Here is a 20961-nt window from a genome sequence, read left to right as displayed (position 1 = left end):
TGAGTGTGAGTGAATGTCTGTGTGTGAGTGTGAGTGTGTGTGTGTGTGCGCGTCTGTGTATGTGTGAGTGAGTGTCTGTGTGTGAGTGTGAGTGTGTGTGTATGTGTGTGTGAGTGAGTGTGTGTGTGCGCGCTTGCTCTGGGCACGGTGCCCCCTGACCGCTGGCCTCTGCCAGGACAAACACCTGGGCTGATGAATGTGCTGCCCTCATCTGCGTGCGGGATGTTTTTCCAAGCCTGCTTTTCTCCTGCTCGTGAAGAAAGAAAGGCCACTTCTCACATACGGCTCACATTCTTCCTCTCCCCCGCACACAGCTGAGCTCCCGCTTTTCATACATCACAACATGTGGCCATACCCAGCACAGAGGGAAACGCTCGGCTTTTCCCTGGATTTCCATCACCATGTAATTACTGTATTTAACAAACAAATTTTCAAAGAAAAGGTTTGAGCAAAGTCAAGGTTATGTCTATTTATGTTTCTGATAGTTCCATCATAATTGCAATGCCCAGTAAGATGACATTTCATTGCATAGACACAGACACAGACACAGAACTGGTTGAGATTATTGTCTGATAGTATAGCTAAGACCATTTATTCCCAAGGCTGAGATATCGGAATCAGACGTCCACCTACTTTGTGTCTTCGTGTGGTACCAATAAAGGGTTTCATTTGCCATTCAAATATTTTAACCATGAGGCTTTGGTGACAGAACTTTATTATAGCTTCAGTATTGGAACTGAACTTTCAGTTTTATCTTTAGAGAGAGCTATCTTTAACTGCAATGTTTCACTTTTGTATTTCATAGCATTGTGGTCAGTGAGTTACTTTTCTGTCAGTAAATAGAGACCTTGTCATTTTGTTGCTGTTGTAGCATCATGTATAATGAGGTTCATTCTGGTTAACCCTTCCTATGTTATATAGCAAGGTAGTTTTCAGGAAGATCAGGCATTCCTTCAGGATTAAAGTGTGTGTGGGGGGCGTAGTCGTACCCCTGAGATGGCAGCGGGAACAGGGCAGAACTGTGTGTAATAGAGTCATAACTCTGAGCGGCAGCAGTGTGGAGCCCTGTCGGCCCCGCAGCAGTGTGGAGTCCTGTCGGGCCTGCAGCAGTGTGGAGCCGCGGTCAGCCCTGCAGCAGTGTGGAGCCGATCCTGTGTTGCTTTGTGGTCAAGACGTGACCCGCGGTTCACCGGACTCCTGCCGCGTCCCACGATACGCTCCAAAAAGTCCCGCCTTGGAAGCTCCTCCTCGCCCCCCAGCTCCCCTTCTTCCGAGCAGCAGACATTCCTCCTGCCGTTTCCAGGGGATTTCGCCTGCCTGCCCATGTCACCCGTGTTTTGGCTGTCTCGAAAAGGCACCCCCGCCGCAAACAGGGTGACATGTAAACAGTGTCTGTTTTGCATTATGCTGTAATTAAGCCCACCTGCTGGCCGAGCAGCAGTAAGCTGCAGAGAAACAAGAGCTGTTTGCCTGCCACTTACAGTAATGTACCATACAAATATATACTGTAATGACGATGTGTTATATTGAATATATTTTTTATTTCTGTCAATATTTGGAAAATATGTAAATTGTTGCCATTTTTGTTAATGGATGGATTGAAATATATTTTTGTTTTACATTAATATATTTTAATCGTTTTGGGCTGAACAACATTTCTCAGTATATTACAGTACATTTCTTCTTTTTATGGGGTGTTACAGCCCCTCACAGGCCAAATGGGTTGATGTGGTGTTGGAATAAACTCCTGCAAATGGCCTGTGCAGTGGGGCATTGTTCTCATTAAAAACCAGCTTTCTGCTTGGTTTGTCTTGTTTAAATGAATGTGTTTAACTCATCACCTCTCAGCCTAGCTCTTCCACAGCGGTGCAGGCAGGGAGAAAGGATTCCAGACAGTGACAGTACTTTATTTCATATATGCCCATGTTCAATGTGGCCTCACATGTTGAATCAGTGATAGATCTGAGATTAATTAGGACATTCCAGTCAGCCTACTGAAGTAACTCTCTCTAAAAATAGCTCTCATAAATATTTCCCTTCAGAAATAAGGGTTTACTGTCAAAGTGAGTTAATATTAGTTGAAAATGAGAATTGTTCTTTGTTTTTTATTCTTTTGTGATTGTTTTGGGTTTGTTTTTGGGGCAGTGAGCAGATGTTTGCCTGTGGTTGCTTGACGCAGGGAAACAGCTGTGCAGTATGCACGGTACACATGTATTTCTCTCTGACAGGAAACAGTAATGTCCCTGTGTTTCCCCTCCCAGAGGATGCTGGGACATACTTCCCGAGCGTGAAGAGGAACCCGGGCCGGTACCTACAGCCCTGCTCGGACTCGGTCAAAGCCTGGCTGCGCAGCCTAAAGAACGCAGGCAAGGTGCTGCTCCTCATCACCAGCTCCCACAGTGACTACTGCAGGCTGGTGTGTGAGCACATTCTGGGGTGAGTGACACACACACCTGAGCACCCACATGCACATGCTCCTGAACACAGACACGCACACCTGAACACCAACACACACACCTGAGCACCCACATGCACACTCTCCTGAACACAGACACACACACCTGAGCACCCACATGCACACGCTCCAGAACATTGACATGCACTCTCCTCTGAACACTTACATGCAGATGTGAACACTGATATGCACATGCTTCTGAACAGTGCACATACCCCTGAATATTGGCACACTCTACTGAAAGTTAACATGCACATGCTCCTGAACACTGAAATGCACATGAACACTAATTCACACAACTGCACACGTCACACCATAATGGTGACATGTACACACTCCTGAACACTTTCACGCAATACAAAGCACTCAAGCACACACTTAAGACACACAATGACATGCTTCAGATCACACACACTTCAGGACTCACGCTGATACACTCCACTTTCTCATACAATCCACAACAGCCCCTGAAACACTCCACTCTCTCACACAATCTACAACAGACCCTGACACACTCCACTCTCTCATACAATCCACAACAAAACACTAACACACTCCACTCTCCTATACAATCCACAACAGCCCCTGAAACACTCCACTCTCTCACACAATCTACAACAGACCCTGACACACTCCACTCTCTCATACAATCCACAACAAAACACTAACACACTCCACTCTCCTATACAATCCACAACAGCCCCTGAAACACTCCACTCTCTCACACAATCTACAACAGACCCTGACACACTCCACTCTCTCATACAATCCACAACAAAACACTAACACACTCCACTCTCCTATACAATCCACAACAGCCCCTGAAACACTCCACTCTCTCACACAATCTACAACAGACCCTGACACACTCCACTCTCTCCTACAATCCACAACAAAACACTGACACACTCCACTCTCCTATACAATCCACAACAGCCCCTGAAACACTCCACTCTCTCACACAATCTACAACAGACCCTGACACACTCCACTCTCTCCTACAATCCACAACAAAACACTAACACACTCCACTCTCCTATACAATCCACAACAGCCCCTGAAACACTCCACTCTCTCATGCAATCCACAGCAGACCCTGACAAAGTCCAAAACTCTCCCACACTCTGCAGGACAGACACAGAGACACTATGGAGCACTGAAACACTCTTCAGAACAGACACTGGGCCTTCCCGAACGCTGACACATTTCAGAGCACTCTCTGATGCACTCAAGAATATTCTTACACAGAGTATGTTGATTCCATTAGACTCTTAAGAGGCACCTATGTGCTATGAGAAGATAAACCTGTGGAAAATATTACTGAGTGCCATGCGTTTATAAATACCGAAAAGGAACACTCACTGGTACACAACATGTGTTATTTTGGGACACGTGTTTACTTTTTACTGAAAAATAATATATTTTTAGCCAGCAGTGCTGCATCAGACAGTCCCAGTGACTCGTGCAGGCAGAGCAGTGATCCTCTGCCGCATTACGCAAGATGCGATAACTCCCCCTCATAAGGGAGAGCAGGAAGAGAGGGGCTGTAACTGGAGCCACTGCTGGATGCAGGCCGTATCTCACGGGAGCCCTGTGGCAGCGGCCTTCCCCCACAGCCATTTCCTGTTAAACAGCGCAGCCCGGACACTGTGTGCCGCCCCCACCCGTAACCTTTAACACTCTGACACGCACGCGCCCTGTCCTGGCCCCGCCTGCGTGTCGGACACTGCTCGGAACACGCATTTGCGGGAGGGGAACCGGCTCAGGCTGGGTCCTCCCTATCACAGCTCTCAGTGAGGGGGGCTGACGCTGAACAGTACAGGCTGGCCCAGGGGTGAACTCCCCCAGTGCCGAGGGCCGCACTCAGGCTTCCTCTGGTTGTCCTCTGGCTGTCTTCTGGTTATCCTGTAGCTGTCCTCTGGCTGTCCTGTAGCTGTCCTCTGGCCATCCTCTGGCTGGGCCCTGGCAGGGCTCTTCTTCTGGGCTTATCTGTGTGTTGTATGCGAGCTGAGAGTGTGTGACTTTCTATGTTTCTTTAAGTTACAGTTGATCTTGGCTGTGCCAGTTTGGTTGTATACCTGTTTCACTTGAATTGGATTCAGTTCACAATGCTGACGTAGTGTGGCAGGCAGTGTAGCATAGTGGTTAAGGAGCAGGACTCTGCAGCTCTGCTGCTGTACCCTTGGGCAAAGTACTTAGCCCACAATTGCCTCAGTAAATATGCAGCTGTATAAATGGATAAGAATGGATAAGAGCGTCTCCTGAATGCCAAGAATGTAATGTGATGAGCAGAATGTTTACATGTACGTTGGAGACAGATGACGTCCCCCAGAAGAATGCTGAGAGGTGAGGCTGTCTTGTGCTCGTCTTCCCTTGTCATGGCTTTGCTGACCTTCAGAGTGACACACGCCTGCGGTGAAGGTCAGAGAACAGTAAAAGCAGCAGGCAGTGCTGATGTGCTTGTAAAATGTCTCGGCTGAAGGCCTGGTGACAACGTTCATTACAAACTGCCCGTTGCGTTTCGGCAGAAAGCATCAACCTAGGGCATGACCCGTGCAAGCGATGACCGTGAAGGCTTATAGACCCTTTGCATTTTTCCTAAAGTGTTTGCTGGAGAATTTCCTGACATTTTCTTCCTAGAACCTGGGAGGCGTGCCCCCTGTAAAGTGTTCTTCACAGTGGTGTAATTCATGAGCTATGAAATGTTTTGCTGAAACGTAGTGTTGCGCCACGTACCATAAATCCAGAGCAGTGTTTCCACACAATACCTGACCTGTGACTCCCTGTTCTCACCCTCTCCCTGCTCTCTCTCACTCTGATTGGTTGCTGTTTCAGAAAGGACTTTGAGGAGCTGTTTGATGTCATCATCACCAACGCCCTGAAGCCCGGCTTCTTCTCCCTGGTGCCTCAGCAGAGGCCCTTCAGGACCCTTGGTAAGAGCCTGCGTCTCAGACCTAACCCTAACCCAAACAGCCGTCAGTCACCACTGCGGGGCCTCCAAGGTCTCGGGTCCCCAAAGCTGTGGAGCTGAGAGAATCGGTCTCCCTGAGCCTAGGCAGGTATTCTCTCACTTCCTGAAGTACTGCTGGTGGCATTAAAAGCAATCAGGCAACGGGTTCTTTCCTGCATGCTGCGTGTGTGCTGAAGAGTTTTCCGTAAAGCCTGTAAGCATATTCAGCTGGGCAGAGCAGCAGCAGTGGGCTAAACAGCAGTGCAGTCATAAACAGACACCTTTAACATGGTGAGCTGAGGCCAGATCACTGTATGGCTTTCTGTAAGCGTTGTCTTTAAATATGCTAAGTTCGTAGTGGTATTTTAAAATCAAAACCACGTTAAAGGTTAAAAAATTTCAGTCTTAATGGATGGGTGGTAATGGTTTTGTCTGTTTTGCCTTTGCCGTGTTCGCCATGAGAAGCGGGAGAATCGCCTCAGCTGCACGGCTTACCGAAGGTGTGCACACGCAGCGATGCCGTTCTAGAATGCGCCTCCATCTGGACTCATTTCCTGCCAGAAATAATACCAGAGGGGAGCACTGTGTGTGTGAAACAGGAATGATGGAATCTGGGAAACATTCAGTCCCTTCCAGATCTCGCCACGTTGACAGGAACAGCTACAGAGGCTGCTGCAGTAGTGCTCCCCCTCGATAACAACGCGCAGGTTATTAGAGGAGGTGCACGGTCATCTCCGTCATACAAGCTGTAACCTGTTCTCACCTGAGTCAGCTCTCACCTGAGCGGGTAAAGAGTGGCAGCGTGTGGCTCAGGACCCGCCCCAGCATTGTTGGTGCCTTAGGCAAGATTTTTTGGCTTTTTCTCAGCAGGCAAGAGAAGATTACAATGTACCTCTCCCTCATCAATGTGTTTATCTCATGTAGAGAAAGTAGTAACACTAGAGTGGTCACCTGTCCATCGTATAAGAAGCATTATGTGCTAATGAAGAAGAAATATGCCTGTTTTATCTCTTGCATGTTGGTCAGAATCTCTCTTTTCACTTAGAGAGTAACGCACCATTTGAATAAAATATGGATAAGTGCAGCTGTGTACAGCAGTTACAAGTAACCCCCCCCCATGTTAGATCATTTTCCATGAGAACTGATAAGAGTTTCTTAGAAGCCAAAGTGCTGTTCTGGGAATGCACACAAACACGCATGCACGCACACACAAACACACACACACACACACACACACACACATATATATACACCTACATATACACATTAACACAGATCATTAATGTTGGTGCTGACAGCTGAAATAGGACGGTTTTAGCACTGTTCAGCAATACTTGCCTGTCATATGTGTATGTTTGAGATCTCAGTGAACCCTTCAGGCTTGCATCAGATTTACTAGATACTGTTCAGCTAGTACACTCAAGAGACATTCGTAATGCATCATTTGCTCCAAAATGGCTGGTCTGTGTAAATATTTGTGTGGTGTGTACACACACACACTTAGGTTACTGAGAAAACTCCCTGAGTCCACTTCCTAAAAGCTGTGTGTGTTTTTAATGGAACAGTGTGTGATTCTGTACTCTGTTTCAGCTGGCTTTGAACATCCACATACTTCTCATTCCATCTTCCTTGAAGCTCCTGCATCCAGCTGTTACCGTGTGTGTGTGGGTGTGTGGGTGTAGGTGTGGGTGGGTGGGGTTTGCTTTTTCATGCCACAATGTTTATTGCATATTTAACCTTTGTGTGAACCTTGTTCTGTCTGGACTGTCAGAGGATATAGCACCGCCACATTAAAGTGGAGGTAGTCTGTACACCTCTGCCACTTCAGGGGGTCCGTCTGACATCCTGAATCCTGTCTTTAGCCTGGCCAGCTATCTTCTGGGTCTGCAGCTGCCTCTTTGTGTGGCAGTCTGGACATCATGGCCAGAGGAAAAGGAGGACTTCTATCTGCAGGATCCTCCATTTATCCCAGATGTCTCTATAATGAACTGAAAGTGAGAGGTAGACACTGGGGGTCATAATATATGCTGATGCTTAGTAACAAGCGCAGTACAGAGAATGCGTTGTGTACTTGCTGTTATATTTTTGGGGTGCCATGGAAAGACAACAAAAACCCTACGAAAATAACAGCTAGAAAAGGAAAAGGATCAAAGATCGCAAAAGTAATAAAGTCACATATGCCAAAAAGAATCCCAAAAATGGGGCCCTCAATTGGAGGAAATATAAAATGCCTTTTAATGGAGAGAGCACACATTTCGGCAAAGCCCTTCGTCAGGATGGCTTAACACAGTGGTTATTTGTAGAAAATTACGGTTTTCAGTTGTTTTTACCCATAATAACGTGGCAATATGTCTATTGCCATGGAACGTAAAGAAGATGCATGCTTTGTGGAATTACAGTGGGTTTTAGGTTTTAAAACGGGTTTTAAAAGTTAGCCACGTCCTTTATTTGCTTACCTCCAACACAAGCCTGTTTAATTGCAACAGCCCAGGTGACTTTTTTTGAGTGCAGCACAGGCAGCTGTTGTGGCCTACCCCCAGCTGGTCCAAGCGATGATAATGCCCTTCTGTGCTGTGTGGCTACATAGTGCTGTCAGTGATTGGATCCTCTGTCGTGTAGGAGGTGCACTAACGTGGGAGAATGGTAAGGGAAACAGTGTGGCTAAAAACTACCTTAAGATCATTGTCACACTTCCTAAGATGGAAAATAAAAATGAAAATGTAGAGCGTTGAGCGTGTCGTGGACACCCTCACCCCCCACCCCCTCCAAGCTGCAGACTGTGTAGCTCTGCAGCTGTGCTCTGTTGAAAGGGACTGAACATTGAAGTAACATTGATGTAAACAGGAATAAGTTGTGTCTAAAGTGGATTTTCGTGCTGGAAATGGGACTTTCGGGGGCCTCCCTGAAGTCTTTCTGCATGAGTAATGCGTTTGGAGTCATGCGGTTCAGATTCCAGGCTGTGCGTATCTTACCTTGGCCACAGTCCACCGGGAGCGCTGCTCACAGCGAAGCTGCTGGTTGTTATTCAGCCGTTCTCCTTCCTCTGGACCCAAACCCCTCTCCAGTTAGTGAGGAACCGCTGCAGTTCTGCTGCTTCAGGCCCTTATTCTGTGGTTGTTTTTGACCCTGAACCAATAAAGCACACCCCTAAAAATGACAAATACAGAGTGTTGCGTGCAGCACGCAGGCAGCTCTGGGAGGTATTCGTCACTGTTCCTGGGTGGTTTGCGTTTGCATTCAGCGCGTCATGTTTAAAGTGTCCCTTTGCGCTCCGTCCTGTGCCTCTTGATTTGTGAATGACAGTTTGAGGGTGGAGGAGTGGTTACTTAACATGACGCCGACCAGCATTTGGCCCCTTTCTGCAGACACCGTGAGGAGGCTGAGGCCAGCGACCATGGGGGGAGTTAATTGCTGTGGGGGGTTACAACTGCAACAGGAAGGGGATGGCCCTGGGGACTTATGACTTCAGTGCTGGTGATTTTTTTTTTTTACTGCTGATTTGCCTTACTGATTGGCAGCTGTTGGGTGTGCCACTGGTTAGTTGTGAAGAAAAGCATTAAATAATGGAGTTAAGCATTATATGGAATAGAAATCACTTTGTGGTGGATATATGCAGTCATGAATGAGGAGAGTTCACCATCATGGTAACGGTTCATCTACTGCTGCTTCAGAGTACTCTGTATTGCAACACAGCCTCCCTTTCACACACAGTTCAGGCCTGTGTTGTTCTGGACACTGCTGCCCTGTGCTCCACAGCGTTGCTGAGTTTTCTCAGTGTCAGCCTGCGTTTCACAGTGTCCCCCTGTGTCCCTCGGTGCCGCTGCTGCCTTCCTCAGCTCTGCTCTGAGTTTCTCGTTGTCATCGTGTGTTTCTTAGTCTCTTTGTGTGTTCTTCATACCGCTGTGTTCCTCAGTGTCTCCCTGTTCATCAGTGTCACTGTTTGTTCCTCGGTGTTGCTCTTGGTTTCTCAGAGTTGCTCTTTTCCTCAGTGTCCCGTATTGTTTCTTAGTGTTGCTCTGTTTTCCTCACTGTTGATCTTTGTTCCTCGGTGTTGCTCTATACGGTTCTCAGAATTGCTCTGTTTCTCTCTGTTGCTCTTTGAGGAAAACAGAGCAACGCTGAGGATCAGTTTCCCGTATTGTTTCCTAGTGTTGCTCTGTTTTCCTCACTGTTGATCTTTGTTCCTCAGTGTTGCTCTATGATCCCCACTGTTGTACTTTGTTTCTCAGTATTGATCTCTGTTTCTCACTGTTGCTCTTTGTTTCTGAGTGTTGCTCTGTTTTCCTAAATGTTGCTCTTTGTTTCTAAGTGTTGCTCTCTTTTCCTAAATGTTGCTCTTTGTTCCTCAGTGTTGCTCTATGATCCTCATTGTTGCTTTATATTTCTCAGTGTCACTCTGTATTTCTTAGAATTGCTCTTTGATTCACAGTGTTGCTCTCTGTCTCACAGTGAATGATGTGGAGGACAGCGAGGGACTGCCATCACTGGACAAGCCCGGCTGGTACTCTCAGGGCAACTGGCCCCACCTCCACGAGCTGCTCAAGTCCATGACCGGGAAGGCCGAGCCCAAGGTGGGGAGTGTGTGTACGTGTGTGTTTGCAGGTGTGTGCATATGGACTCGGCACTAATTGTGAGGAGTAGTTTTCCTTTTCAGTAGATTTTCTCTGCCTTCATTTTGTCATGTCTTTGACTGATTATCCACAAGCATCGTTACCTCATCTTTGCCATACGAGGCCCCCGGTGTGTTTATGGGAAATCCAGCTCATCGTCTGAAACCTGTTACATTATAATGACCTCACTTTGCCATTTGGTCCTAGTGCCTGGCTTTGACGGCCCGCGTTTCCTGGCACATTCACAGAGACGCTGAGCTATAAATCTGGAGGACTTCACACTGAAGTGAGGACAGGGGGAATAGTGCTCTGAACACCTGCTCTCCCTGGCACTGATGATGACAGGAAATGAGCGTCAGAGGGGGCAAGAAGGTCAGGGTAAGAAGGCCAGGGTAAAGAGTGGGGTAAGCAGGTTAGGGGTAGAGAGTGGGGTAACATTATTAGCTAGATTGGTAGTCAGGCACAGCCGGGCACCTCAGGCTGTAGCAGGGAAGGTCAGATCTGTAGGCCACGCGCCGTCTGCAGAAGGAGGGGTGCAGACGGGGACGGCCAGCGTCGACGCACTGCTGAATGCACCCTTGTGCTCCTCACCGCGTGGGGAAGGAACTCCGGGAATGCGGTGTCAGCCTGCACTTAAACACGCTTCGGGCGGGACTCTGAGGTGATCCGGGGCTGCAGTGCCTTCACCGCGCTCCCCTTTCACCTAACGGGGCGTAATGCACGGAGCCTGAAAGAGGGGCATTCACACCGCCTGCCTGAGCCCCTTCGGGTGGAGCCCCCGAGCTCAGGCGGGGCGCGAATGCCCCTCTGCCGGAGGAATGAAAGATCTCCCCCCACACAGACGAGGGGTGTGGTGCAGTAAATATACACACCTAGCACATTAGAGAAAGAAAACACAGAGAATGATCCCAGAATTCGACTGAGGAAATCTGAAACTCAGAGGTTCATTTCAGTTCACTGGACCAGTGTCAATATTCACCAGTATTAATTGGTGTGTCCACTGTTGTTTTTCCTGAATTCAGGAATGCATTTACCTATTGACCGAATCATTTCATATATTAGATCTGTTCAAGTGCTTGCACAGCTAATTCAACCTATTAGCTAATAGGGAAAACCGTTAATAGTTTAAATAGGTTTGCTGGTTCTGGATACATCACACGCACAGCTGGGAGTCCCTGATCCTTAGGATCGAATCTGACAGTAGTGATATTTGTGTGTGTCCAATGAAAGGCTTTGTAATGATGTAATGAAGGAAACAAATAAAACAAGACTGAAATGTGGCTTAAAAAGGTGTGATTGAAACTAGACTTCAGTACTCAGAGTTTTCTTCATCTAAAACTAAGAAAGGGGAAATGACTAAAATGTGACTGAGGCTGATATGTATTTTAGACAAAAAAATTGTGGCTAAAATAAAATCTGAACTGTCAGAGGATGTAGCACAAAAAGCTGGACAGTGCTGAATAATGCTGATTTAAACATATAAAAGCGGAACCTCGTGAATCAGGCAGTTCTGCTTCCTCCTGAGGCACAGCTGACTGTTGTGGACTTTAACTGTCCAGTCCAGTTCATCTTTGACTTATTAAATACATATAACCTATAAAATTTTAATCGACTAGATCGAGTTCCATTCCATTAATGCAGGTATTTCCATTTCTACAGAATCACCATTTCTAAAACTCACAGTGAAATCCTTGTTGCTGTGTGTTTTTTGTTTTTTGTTACTGACTTTACTCTGGCACTTATTGTGCTGTTTGAATTCGAATCTTGTTAGTTGCCTTATACCCTGTAGCTGTATAAATTAGCTAGTACTGCATCCTCAAACAGTCTTTGCTCTGAGCTGAGAACTGTCTCATTGTGGAACTGTACACATCCTGTCCCCGTACTGTCGTGACACTTACTGTATGCAGTTTGTACGTCGCTTTGGATAAATGCGTTTGCTAAATAAATAAATGTAAGTGTAAATGACCAACTAAGATTGGCTTCACACAAGCGCTGGACTCAGTAACAAACACTCAACGAACTTAACCGCATAAAAAAGGGGAAAGGGGAACTGACAGCCCAATGTACCGTGAGAAGGAGTCCTAAGGAGTGTTACTCAGCAGAAAGAAGAGTCTGGCGGGGGAAGCGGGGGGCGTCAGGAAGCTTTGATGATAACGGTGTCTCCTTTCAGAAATGTGATCATCCTGCCCTCACAGGCCCCACACAGTGGAGCACAATGGGCTCATTACAGCTGAACTGTCTGCCATTGCCTGCTGCATTAGTGCTAATCGCTGCGCTGAGTGAGGGATTAATAGGAGTGAAAGGCTCCTCGGGGACAGAGGGTAGCTCGGGAGAGAAGGGCCTCTGTTTGACAGGGCACTGCTGAGGCATAGAATGCACTGTTGCTCATCTAACATCTGACCAAAATCAAACAAAAATATATAGATCCATATGGATCCTTCATGGAAACACTTGGGGTCCCTGTTATGGGGGAAAGAGGAGCGGCTTTAAGTCTGTTGGTCTGTGTTATTTAAACATCTCTTGGAAAAATTAGTGTTTCTGCTATTCAGTATCGTTTGGCTAGTGATATTTGGGCACCACAATTAGCGGTGTGTCCAGACTCACAGCAAACCCTGAAAGGGGTGAGCCATGATTAAATTATAATGGTTTGTTGTGTAATTTTCTATTTTAACCAAACTGATAGTCTACTTGCATTATGAGCTTATAAATCTCCCCTTATATTCCTTAAACCTTTATGTATAAACAAGAGCTATTATATGCAAATGTGTTATCATTAGTTTAATATAACTGCTATTTGAAGGAAACTTCATTCAGACGCATCAGCCAAATCCTCCATCAGCCATCACGTGAAATCTGGCTTGCTTGAATCTGTGCTCTCTGACACAAATGGGCAATGTCTCAAGACCTCTCATTCCTCCGAGATGAGAGCCGCAAGTAATGGAACTCCCAGCGTCGTAAATATTTTTCCTACCCCAGCGATCCCTGTGGCAGCAGGAAGCCAGAAGGCGATGCCGCTGCGGTGCTCCTCTCCTCCAAGCCTTCCCGCATGGCGCTCGGGAGAGAGCCAAGGAAACCCCGGGACTGGCTCTGCATTAAGGCCTGGGACGTGCAGCCGGGTCTGCGCAGTGACGCCCCCCCCCCGCCTCCCCCCCACACACACACACACACACGTGGAGGGGGTGGTCAGGGGGTTGGAATTCCCTAATGTCCCCACCGCCCTCTGTAAGCACGTGGTAGAGTCCCCCCCCCCCCCCCCCCCCCTAAAAAAAAAAAAGACTGCCTCCCCACCCCCGCTCCGCATTCCAGACAGGAAAGCTGTGTGCTGGGCCCTCTTTAAAAAACACCTCTGTAGCCCTCCCAGCCCGGCGCAAGCAGGCCGCTTTCACTGCTGATTGCATTCCCCTTGAGCCCTCCCCTTCAGTGGAGTTACTCAGTGGGATCGCTTAAAACGGCAGGAAGCTGCTCCATGGCATCGAGGCCCAGCATGGAAAGAAAGGAACTGTTTTTCTCCGATTGTGAGCATCCAGTCTGTGCTGTGTTCAGTCTCTTTATTCAGCCTTTCAGGAGACTATTTTCTGTGTAAGGCTGTATCCCCCCCCTTATATTATTTTATTGAAGCAAATATTCCATTCCTCACTTACTGCCAGGAATAAAGGCATTGGATTTTCCATGTTGAGTAGCTTGAAAGAATAAAGAAGTGGGAGTGTCAGGCTGTCTCTCTCCTACTTTCTCCTCTAGGCCTGTCTGAACTTGTTCTTTCTCTCTAGCTCTGAAGTCAGAAGAGTCTCTTTTAGTGGTCAGTGTAGAGAAAGTCATTTTCTGTTGTAGGATCCCCAGGTCTGGAATGAATAGAAAAGACATTCAGGTGTATATTTGGCATATGAATATAATTCACATGACCAGTAGACTGCGGGTACAGTCTACTGGCCATATTGAAAACATTCAGAAACTTCATAATCATGAATACCCCTCAGATTTAAAATGGCATCATACTAGATCTACAGCTCGTTTCCCTGTGAAACTGAGTTTACCATTAAGGCCACTGCAATGCCCCTGTTGTCCTGTAGGTGGTGTACTTCGGAGACAGCATGCGGTCTGACATGTTCCCAGCCAGCAGCTATGGAAAGTGGGAGACAGTGATGATTGTGGAGGAGCTGGAGGGAGAGGGGGTGCTGGGCAGTGACGCAGCAAAGTCTCAGGACGCCCAGGCCGAGCCTCTGGAAAAGAAGGGAAAGTTTGAGGTAAGTTCAGCTGAGCAGCTGCTTCCTGCCCCTGCTACTCTCACCTGCTCTTTCCTCCACATCCCTTTGACTCAGTGCCTGAGGGCCACGGTGCTCCTCCATACTGTCCAGAGCCCCAGTTCACAGCCCTGTATGCACTTTTGCGTGCATGCGTGCACATGTACACGCATAAGCGCATGATCATTCTCGGGTAGGATCCTACCCTAACAGCTGGTAAAAGCAACAGCATACTTTAATCTTCCTCTGTGTGGCTTCAGATCATAACAGTAACAGCAGCTAATGCAGAACTAATACCTGCAATGGCAGTCTTGTTCTAACAAGCTTAGGGAAGGAGTGTGTAAGTGTTTCAGACAGGCAGCATTCCAGGCGAGAGAGAGAATTACAGATATGAAAAAGGTAATGGAAACACAGAGAGGAGCAGGAAATGGTAAAAGAGACTGAAATGAAGGATGTGATAGAGCTCTTCCGTCTCTGAGCAGGCCTTGAGCCTCACATAAAAGCCTGTGTGTTCAGCCGGTCGCTTCCTGCGGAGGTATCAGAATGCAGGTCAGTCTTCCCCAGGAAGAGAAGGATGGGTCAGCACATGTACTGGAAGCTAGATGATCAGGCTGGCCAGAGAATCAATCAGCAACACGGCTCGCATCAGGGGTAGCCTTTCCGCAGACATTGTCCTGTGGTGCTGTTGACACGGACAAAGCTAGGCTGGCAGCTCAGTCCCTCAGTCTCCCACCCACTCACTCACTAACTCACTCTCCCACCCACTCACTCACTAACTCACTCTCCCACCCACTCACTCACTAACTCACTTTCCCACCCACTCACTCACCAACTCACTCTCCCACCCACTCACTCACCAACTCACTCACCCACCCACTCACTCACTAACTCACTCTCCCACCCACTCACTCACCAACTCACTCTCCCACCCACTCACTCATGCACTCACTCTCCCACCCACTCACTCACTTTCCTACCTGCTCACTGTCCAACTCACTCACTCACTCACTCTCCCACCCACTCACTCAAACACTCATTCGCTCCTAGCCGCTCACTCACTCTCTCTCTTTCTGTCTCAGCAATGGTGGACTTATTATTAGTGACCGAGGAAGAAGAACATAAAGTACAGTGCTGTCATCAGCAGATATATGTGCTCTCCTTCCTGTGTTTGATGGAAGGGTGTTTATCGTGTGTATGCTGTAGATACATCTGTCTTATTCTGTCCACTTGCTGTTATTCTGTATTCTGTTATTCTGTACTCATATGCTCTGAAAACCTTAAAAGAGCTCGAGTATGTCTCTCACTCGCCTTATTTAATCTGTTGCTTCCTACTTTGACCCAAGTTGACCACCTAATGGAAATTTCCCTGTGATTATGTAATGTTGTTGAACGTTTTGCCACAATTTATAAATGTTTGGCTTTGATGTCCTGAGGTTGTGCCAAACAGGAGGCGCTTCAGAAGAGTTAGTCACAGACGAAGTGAGCGCAACAACCAAACTACTGATTTAATCTGCTTTTTTTGCTGGGTCTTACAAAAAGGATCAGATAAATGGCTTCCTTTCATGAGCTTTAGAACAGTTTGGTTTCACTGAATTGTAGCCCTTTGATGTTTTATTAATGACATTATGGGATAAACATGTTTCCTTTAGAGTCGTCCTTTTTTAAATAGGGTCCGGAGGGAAAATACTGCTGCATATTTAAGAGCTTGAATCAAAGCTGTTTCCATCACAGTTTGTTTTTTGTGTGGTGGGAAGCATATTGAGTGCAGCATGTTCAAAGTAAAAGAGGAAAGGGGATTTAGCTTCCATTTTATGTAACAAGTGGTCACTCTCTCTTTCTGGACATTTTAAACAAAACGTCAAAACACAAAGAATTACCCTCTTGAAATGCATTTTTTTGGTTATGTGAAATCCTTGCTGACCTCACATTTGGAGCTAATTACAAATTGAATAAATGACCAGGATAACTATAGGAGTGTTCACATCAACATTGATTAGCAAGCAGAAAGGAAGTGGTAACCAGAAGACTCCATGTGCAAATTCCAGATGTGTTCATTTTACAGCTGGGTTATATTGTATGTCCACTATATTTAAGTCACCCTGGATAAGGGCATCTACCAAGCAAACAGATACTTGGATATAATACAGTATAATATATTCTACTCATATGATGAGTTGTGTGTGTATTATAGTGCATATCAAAAATGTGTTGTGTTCAGAGTCTCTGTAGTAAGGTGATAAGATGAGGGTCCTCACATAATTCAGACGAAAGTTATGATCATAAGACAGTCTGAGATAATTCCTTTCTGGAACGTAGAAATCTGGATCATCCTTAAAGAGAAATACTGCTGCAAGACCTGCCAGCTTTTTACTATTTACTGTTCCAGTAAGGTGCACACGTGCTACACGTGATCAACAGGTGGCAGAGACTTAGCTCCACTGCGCGGATTCATGAAATTTCACAACTGCTTTCTCAATCTTATACGCAAATACTGAATACATAGAGCAAACCAAATCAGTCATTTATACATATATATCTGGACTTTGTCATGCTGAAAGGGGTATAAGAATAAGGAAGGTAAGGTATTAAAAAGGGATAAAATTCAAATGTGAATTTTCTCAGCAATCTACTTGTGGCAGTTAACATTTTAGAACAAAACAAAGACATTATGCTATGAATGTGTTAGAACTCATCAATTTATATATGTGGTGTGTCTTACAACTGTGTGTGATCATGAGTGCAAAAAATCTGAAAAAGATTAATATAGCGTATGAATTCAACACCTCTCCTGGCTTTTCCAGTGCTTGCATAGCTTATACTGCTAGTTGTAAGGTGGTTTGAAAACTTGTGTGAGAGGATAGTGGGTTCAGTCTGGAAAGAAGCGTGTTCTCTGATGGATAGTGTGGTTCCAGGACCAGGGGATGAAGACGCCCTCCGCCATGTCAAAGCAGTGGGGCTCCTACTTCACAGACGTGTACCGGAGCGGGGGAGGGGAGGAGGAGACCTCCAAAATCACATGGTGCTGCCACAGCATCCACACCTACAGCACCATGGCGATCCCCAGCGTGGAGAGCATCGCAGGTACGGCGCGGCCGGGGGAGGGGACTCCTGTGCATCATGGCCCTCGTCACAGGCTCCGTCAGGCCCCCAGTCCGTAGAGCTGCTGACTGAGCTCAGGGGGGCGTGCTCGGTCTCCAGAGGGGCGCTAAGCACTGGGGCTCAAACACAGGCCGTTTCTACAGTAACCCGAGACACCTGTGACAGTCATTGTGGGGGGAATTTTCCACTCTGCGCCTACAGTAACTTCAGAAGTGTTTTTTTAAGGGTGAGGGGGGGGTTTCGGGAGTATAGTGTTCCTTTAAATCTATTGAGCATTTAAGCTTCTAAAATGCTGCTGTGAAGTTGTGAAACTTCATGTGTATTTATAATTTAGCAATCCCCTTATCCGGTTTTCTTAGAGCAAGACTTGTCTGACTTGAATGTCTTAAGCATGTGGGTGCAGCATACTCATATATGGCAGTGTTCACTATGAATCACTTAAGAGTCCTCATCAAAGGGAAATTGTGTTAGCAACGTATACAGGAACTGTATTGGGTGTTGCCTTTCATGTGATTTCACTGGAAGCAGCTGAAGTAGAAATTTCCTTACGTCACTTTACCATTTATCATTCCTTTTGTAGTTGCCTCAGAGTGCTCTGTTATGAAAGAGTTATCCTCATAAAACTGGCATGCAAATTAAGTGTGATAGAGATGCACGAGAGGCAAAAGTCTTTAAATGCCTAGTGATGATAATAATAATAATAATACCTGTAGCAATAATTAGAAATGTAAATTTTCATTGCCCTATATCAATGTTATATATCTTCCTCCTTCTCGGCTGCAGCAATGAATTTCTTTGAAACTCAAAAGTAGCTAACGCACGTTTGGGTTTGAGCGAAAGTGAGTGTGTATTTGCTTAGCTGACACGCTTATCCGGGGTGACTTACACTGCATACGTTTCCCATGTCATACAGCTGGATGCTGTGATCAGACCCTGCAGCCGTTCTAACCCACACTGCCATTCCGTTCTGCTCCACTCCCCTCTGCTTTGGCTTTAATTGGGCAGCTCAGTGGTTAGCACTGTACTGCACTCACAGCAAGAAGGTCCTGGGTTCGAATCCCGGCCGTCCCAGGTCCTTTCTGTGTGGAGTTTGGATGTTTTCCCCATGTTAGCGTGGGTTTCCGCCGGGCGCTCCGGTTTCCTCCCACCATCAAAGACATGTATGTTAGGGTTAATACTCCTGTCAGTGCCCTTGGCCAAGGCACTGGCAAAAGAACTGGAGTTGGTCCCTGGGTGCTGTACTGCGGCTGCTCGCTGCTCCTAGCTTTTAATGTGTGTGTGCTCACTGCTCCTAGTGTGTGAGTGCTCATAGTGCGCTCCTAGTGGGCTCCTAGTGTGTGTGTGCTCACTGTGTAAAATGCAGAGGACAAAATTCCCCATGGGGATCAATAAAGTATCTGACGATTATTATTACTGGTATCTTTTCTATCCTAGATCTCCCTCTGGATTACAAATTCCCCAGATTCTCTCCAGATAAACCATGCACTACCGGCTACTACCCCAGACCCCCCGAATCCCTGCTGAGGATGTGCGAGAGCCTTCAGTGAGGATGCCGTCCCGTCCACAGGCCTCTGCAGGCGGGCACCACCAAGGCCCCGTCCCCACATCAATCCCTCCATCTCCAGAGCACAAGGAAATCATGCACACCTGAATATAAACCATCTGAATGTATTGCAGTGTTACAGTAGGGTGATACTCTCTGGCATTTGATCCTTTTTCATTACGTGCGTTATTATACATGTGAAAGGGTGACATGTATAATGTGTGTCCAGATGTTATTACTGCTTTCCAAGGGCATAGAGTGTAAGCTGTAGATGAGTATGTGTCGGTGGAGTGAAGACAGGTCAAGGCGAAGTGTAGATCAATGTTTTTGCTTGATGCGAGTCGTAAAAATTTAATTTTGAATAAGTCCCCACTACCTGAAGAGAAAATTTGTTCTAGTTAAATTCTCTTTACCAATACATTCTGGTTAATGTTTTTCCCCTTTCACATTGAAGTAATTTGAAAAAATACACTGACTTGAAAAAGTAGTTGGAATGCATTGTGTGGTAACAGCAGAATGAATTATTCCTATATTACTTACCCTGCCTCAAAGGTTTTACATGAAATTAAACAATATGCATCATGCCAAATGAATTATCTGGGGTCATTTGTATGTTTTTGCCTTTGAGTAGTAAGTTTTATAAGATGCAATATTAAGGCCTCTGTTAACTATATAGTGACCGCACTGTCCTCTGTCCTTTCACTTTTAATTAAGAATTTATGCACGTGTGATACAATGTTATTTCATGTCCTACACAACTGCACAACTGTTCAAAGTGAAAAACGGCGTAAATTAAAAACTGTTGCCGTAACCTTCTTCTCAAAGTTAAAGGCACAATGCAGTGTGATTAGTCTGACAAGAGGCCCACATATAAGGCAGCTTGAAACTCGAAGCATTATTGAGGGCATGTTTTTAAGGAAGCAGCACATTTTTTCTTAGTCAGCTCCCTGGAAAAATGAAGGGTGATCTTCTCATTGTGTGCGAAAACATTAATAGTGGATAGCTTCACCCCTGCTTAATGTCTATCATGTTCTGGTGCAGCAGTGATAGTGCAGTTGAGTGATTGTGTACAAATGTGGAATACATGTACTCCATATGCAGTATTCAATGTGAGAACATGCTTTAACCGACTACTGAATGGATACGTTGTCATTGTTGGTTGAAATGTAGGCTAGCTGCTATATATTGCCAATTACCCTGCATTAAATCTATATTCGTAATAAACATTGTACGTTAGTATTGGCTGGTAGTATGCAACATTGTGTGTCATCCATTCTTCATTCTTTCTGTTGTGTCTGTATATGAGAGTGTTTCATGCAGAGTAAAGTTAGGTTGTTCCTGTTTTTTTATTTTATTTTTTAAAACACCTGATTTGCCTTATGTTTAATTATTTCTTTGTTGTACATGTCCTAGAAAATGCAGGGAAATTATAAAAGTTCACCATCTGTGAAATAAAGATATTCTACAAATTTCTTACACACAGTCCTCCTGGTGCTCTCTGAGCTGCGTATGATTTTATCCATTCCTCATCATTTCAATGCTTTCTAATAATATAATATAATTAATATAATATATATCTCAATTTAACCCCTAAGGATTACAGTCACAAAGGCAATCCATGACTGGTGTGTTGATATAGAAGCCTTCATGATAAGGAGTGTGCTAAACAATGTTAACGTAAAGCGTCGGTGCTTTAGTTTGTAGTGGTAATGCACATATCCTTTTCACGTTGTGCACAGACAACCACAGTTTACTGGGGTTATCCTTTCCATATGCAAAATGCACTAAGACCATATAGATGATGCAGATCACAATCGCAAGAGCGTTTTGACAAACATATTCCATGATGCTAATAAACGTGTTTGTTGATGTCGTACACTTTAAGATTTATCTTTAGAACACTTTAAGAGTTCATCGTTTGAACATTACACCGCAATGATCGCGGCTACAAGATGCAGCAAGAGTACTTACATATGTAATTGTGTTTAATTGATCCTAAATTCTGCGGCAAGGTGACAACGGAAAATGTATGTAATTACAGGAGAGGATCGCTTTTGGTGTTAAGT

The 20961-nt window shown here is 45.8% G+C and overlaps 1 protein-coding gene across 1 annotated transcript in view; it reads left to right on the top strand.

Moving 5' to 3' along the window:
• nt5dc1 (5'-nucleotidase domain containing 1) overlaps positions 1–20312 on the top strand; it is a 61011-nt gene extending 40699 nt beyond the window's left edge. The window contains exons 7-12 of the mRNA XM_036549523.1: positions 2262–2436; positions 5291–5388; positions 9855–9976; positions 14083–14256; positions 17166–17334; positions 18787–20312. Of these exons, the coding sequence (XP_036405416.1) occupies positions 2262–2436; positions 5291–5388; positions 9855–9976; positions 14083–14256; positions 17166–17334; positions 18787–18899 (851 nt within the window). The 3' untranslated portion in view covers positions 18900–20312. The remainder of the gene's footprint in view (positions 1–2261; positions 2437–5290; positions 5389–9854; positions 9977–14082; positions 14257–17165; positions 17335–18786) is intronic.
• Positions 20313–20961: the final 649 nt, after the last annotated feature.

The sequence above is a fragment of the Megalops cyprinoides genome, chromosome 17 (assembly GCF_013368585.1).
Source record: "Megalops cyprinoides isolate fMegCyp1 chromosome 17, fMegCyp1.pri, whole genome shotgun sequence".
In the NCBI taxonomy this organism is placed as follows: domain Eukaryota; kingdom Metazoa; phylum Chordata; class Actinopteri; order Elopiformes; family Megalopidae; genus Megalops; species Megalops cyprinoides.
Note: the sequence above shows the minus strand (reverse complement) of the source record. Positions and strands in the feature narration are given on the sequence as shown.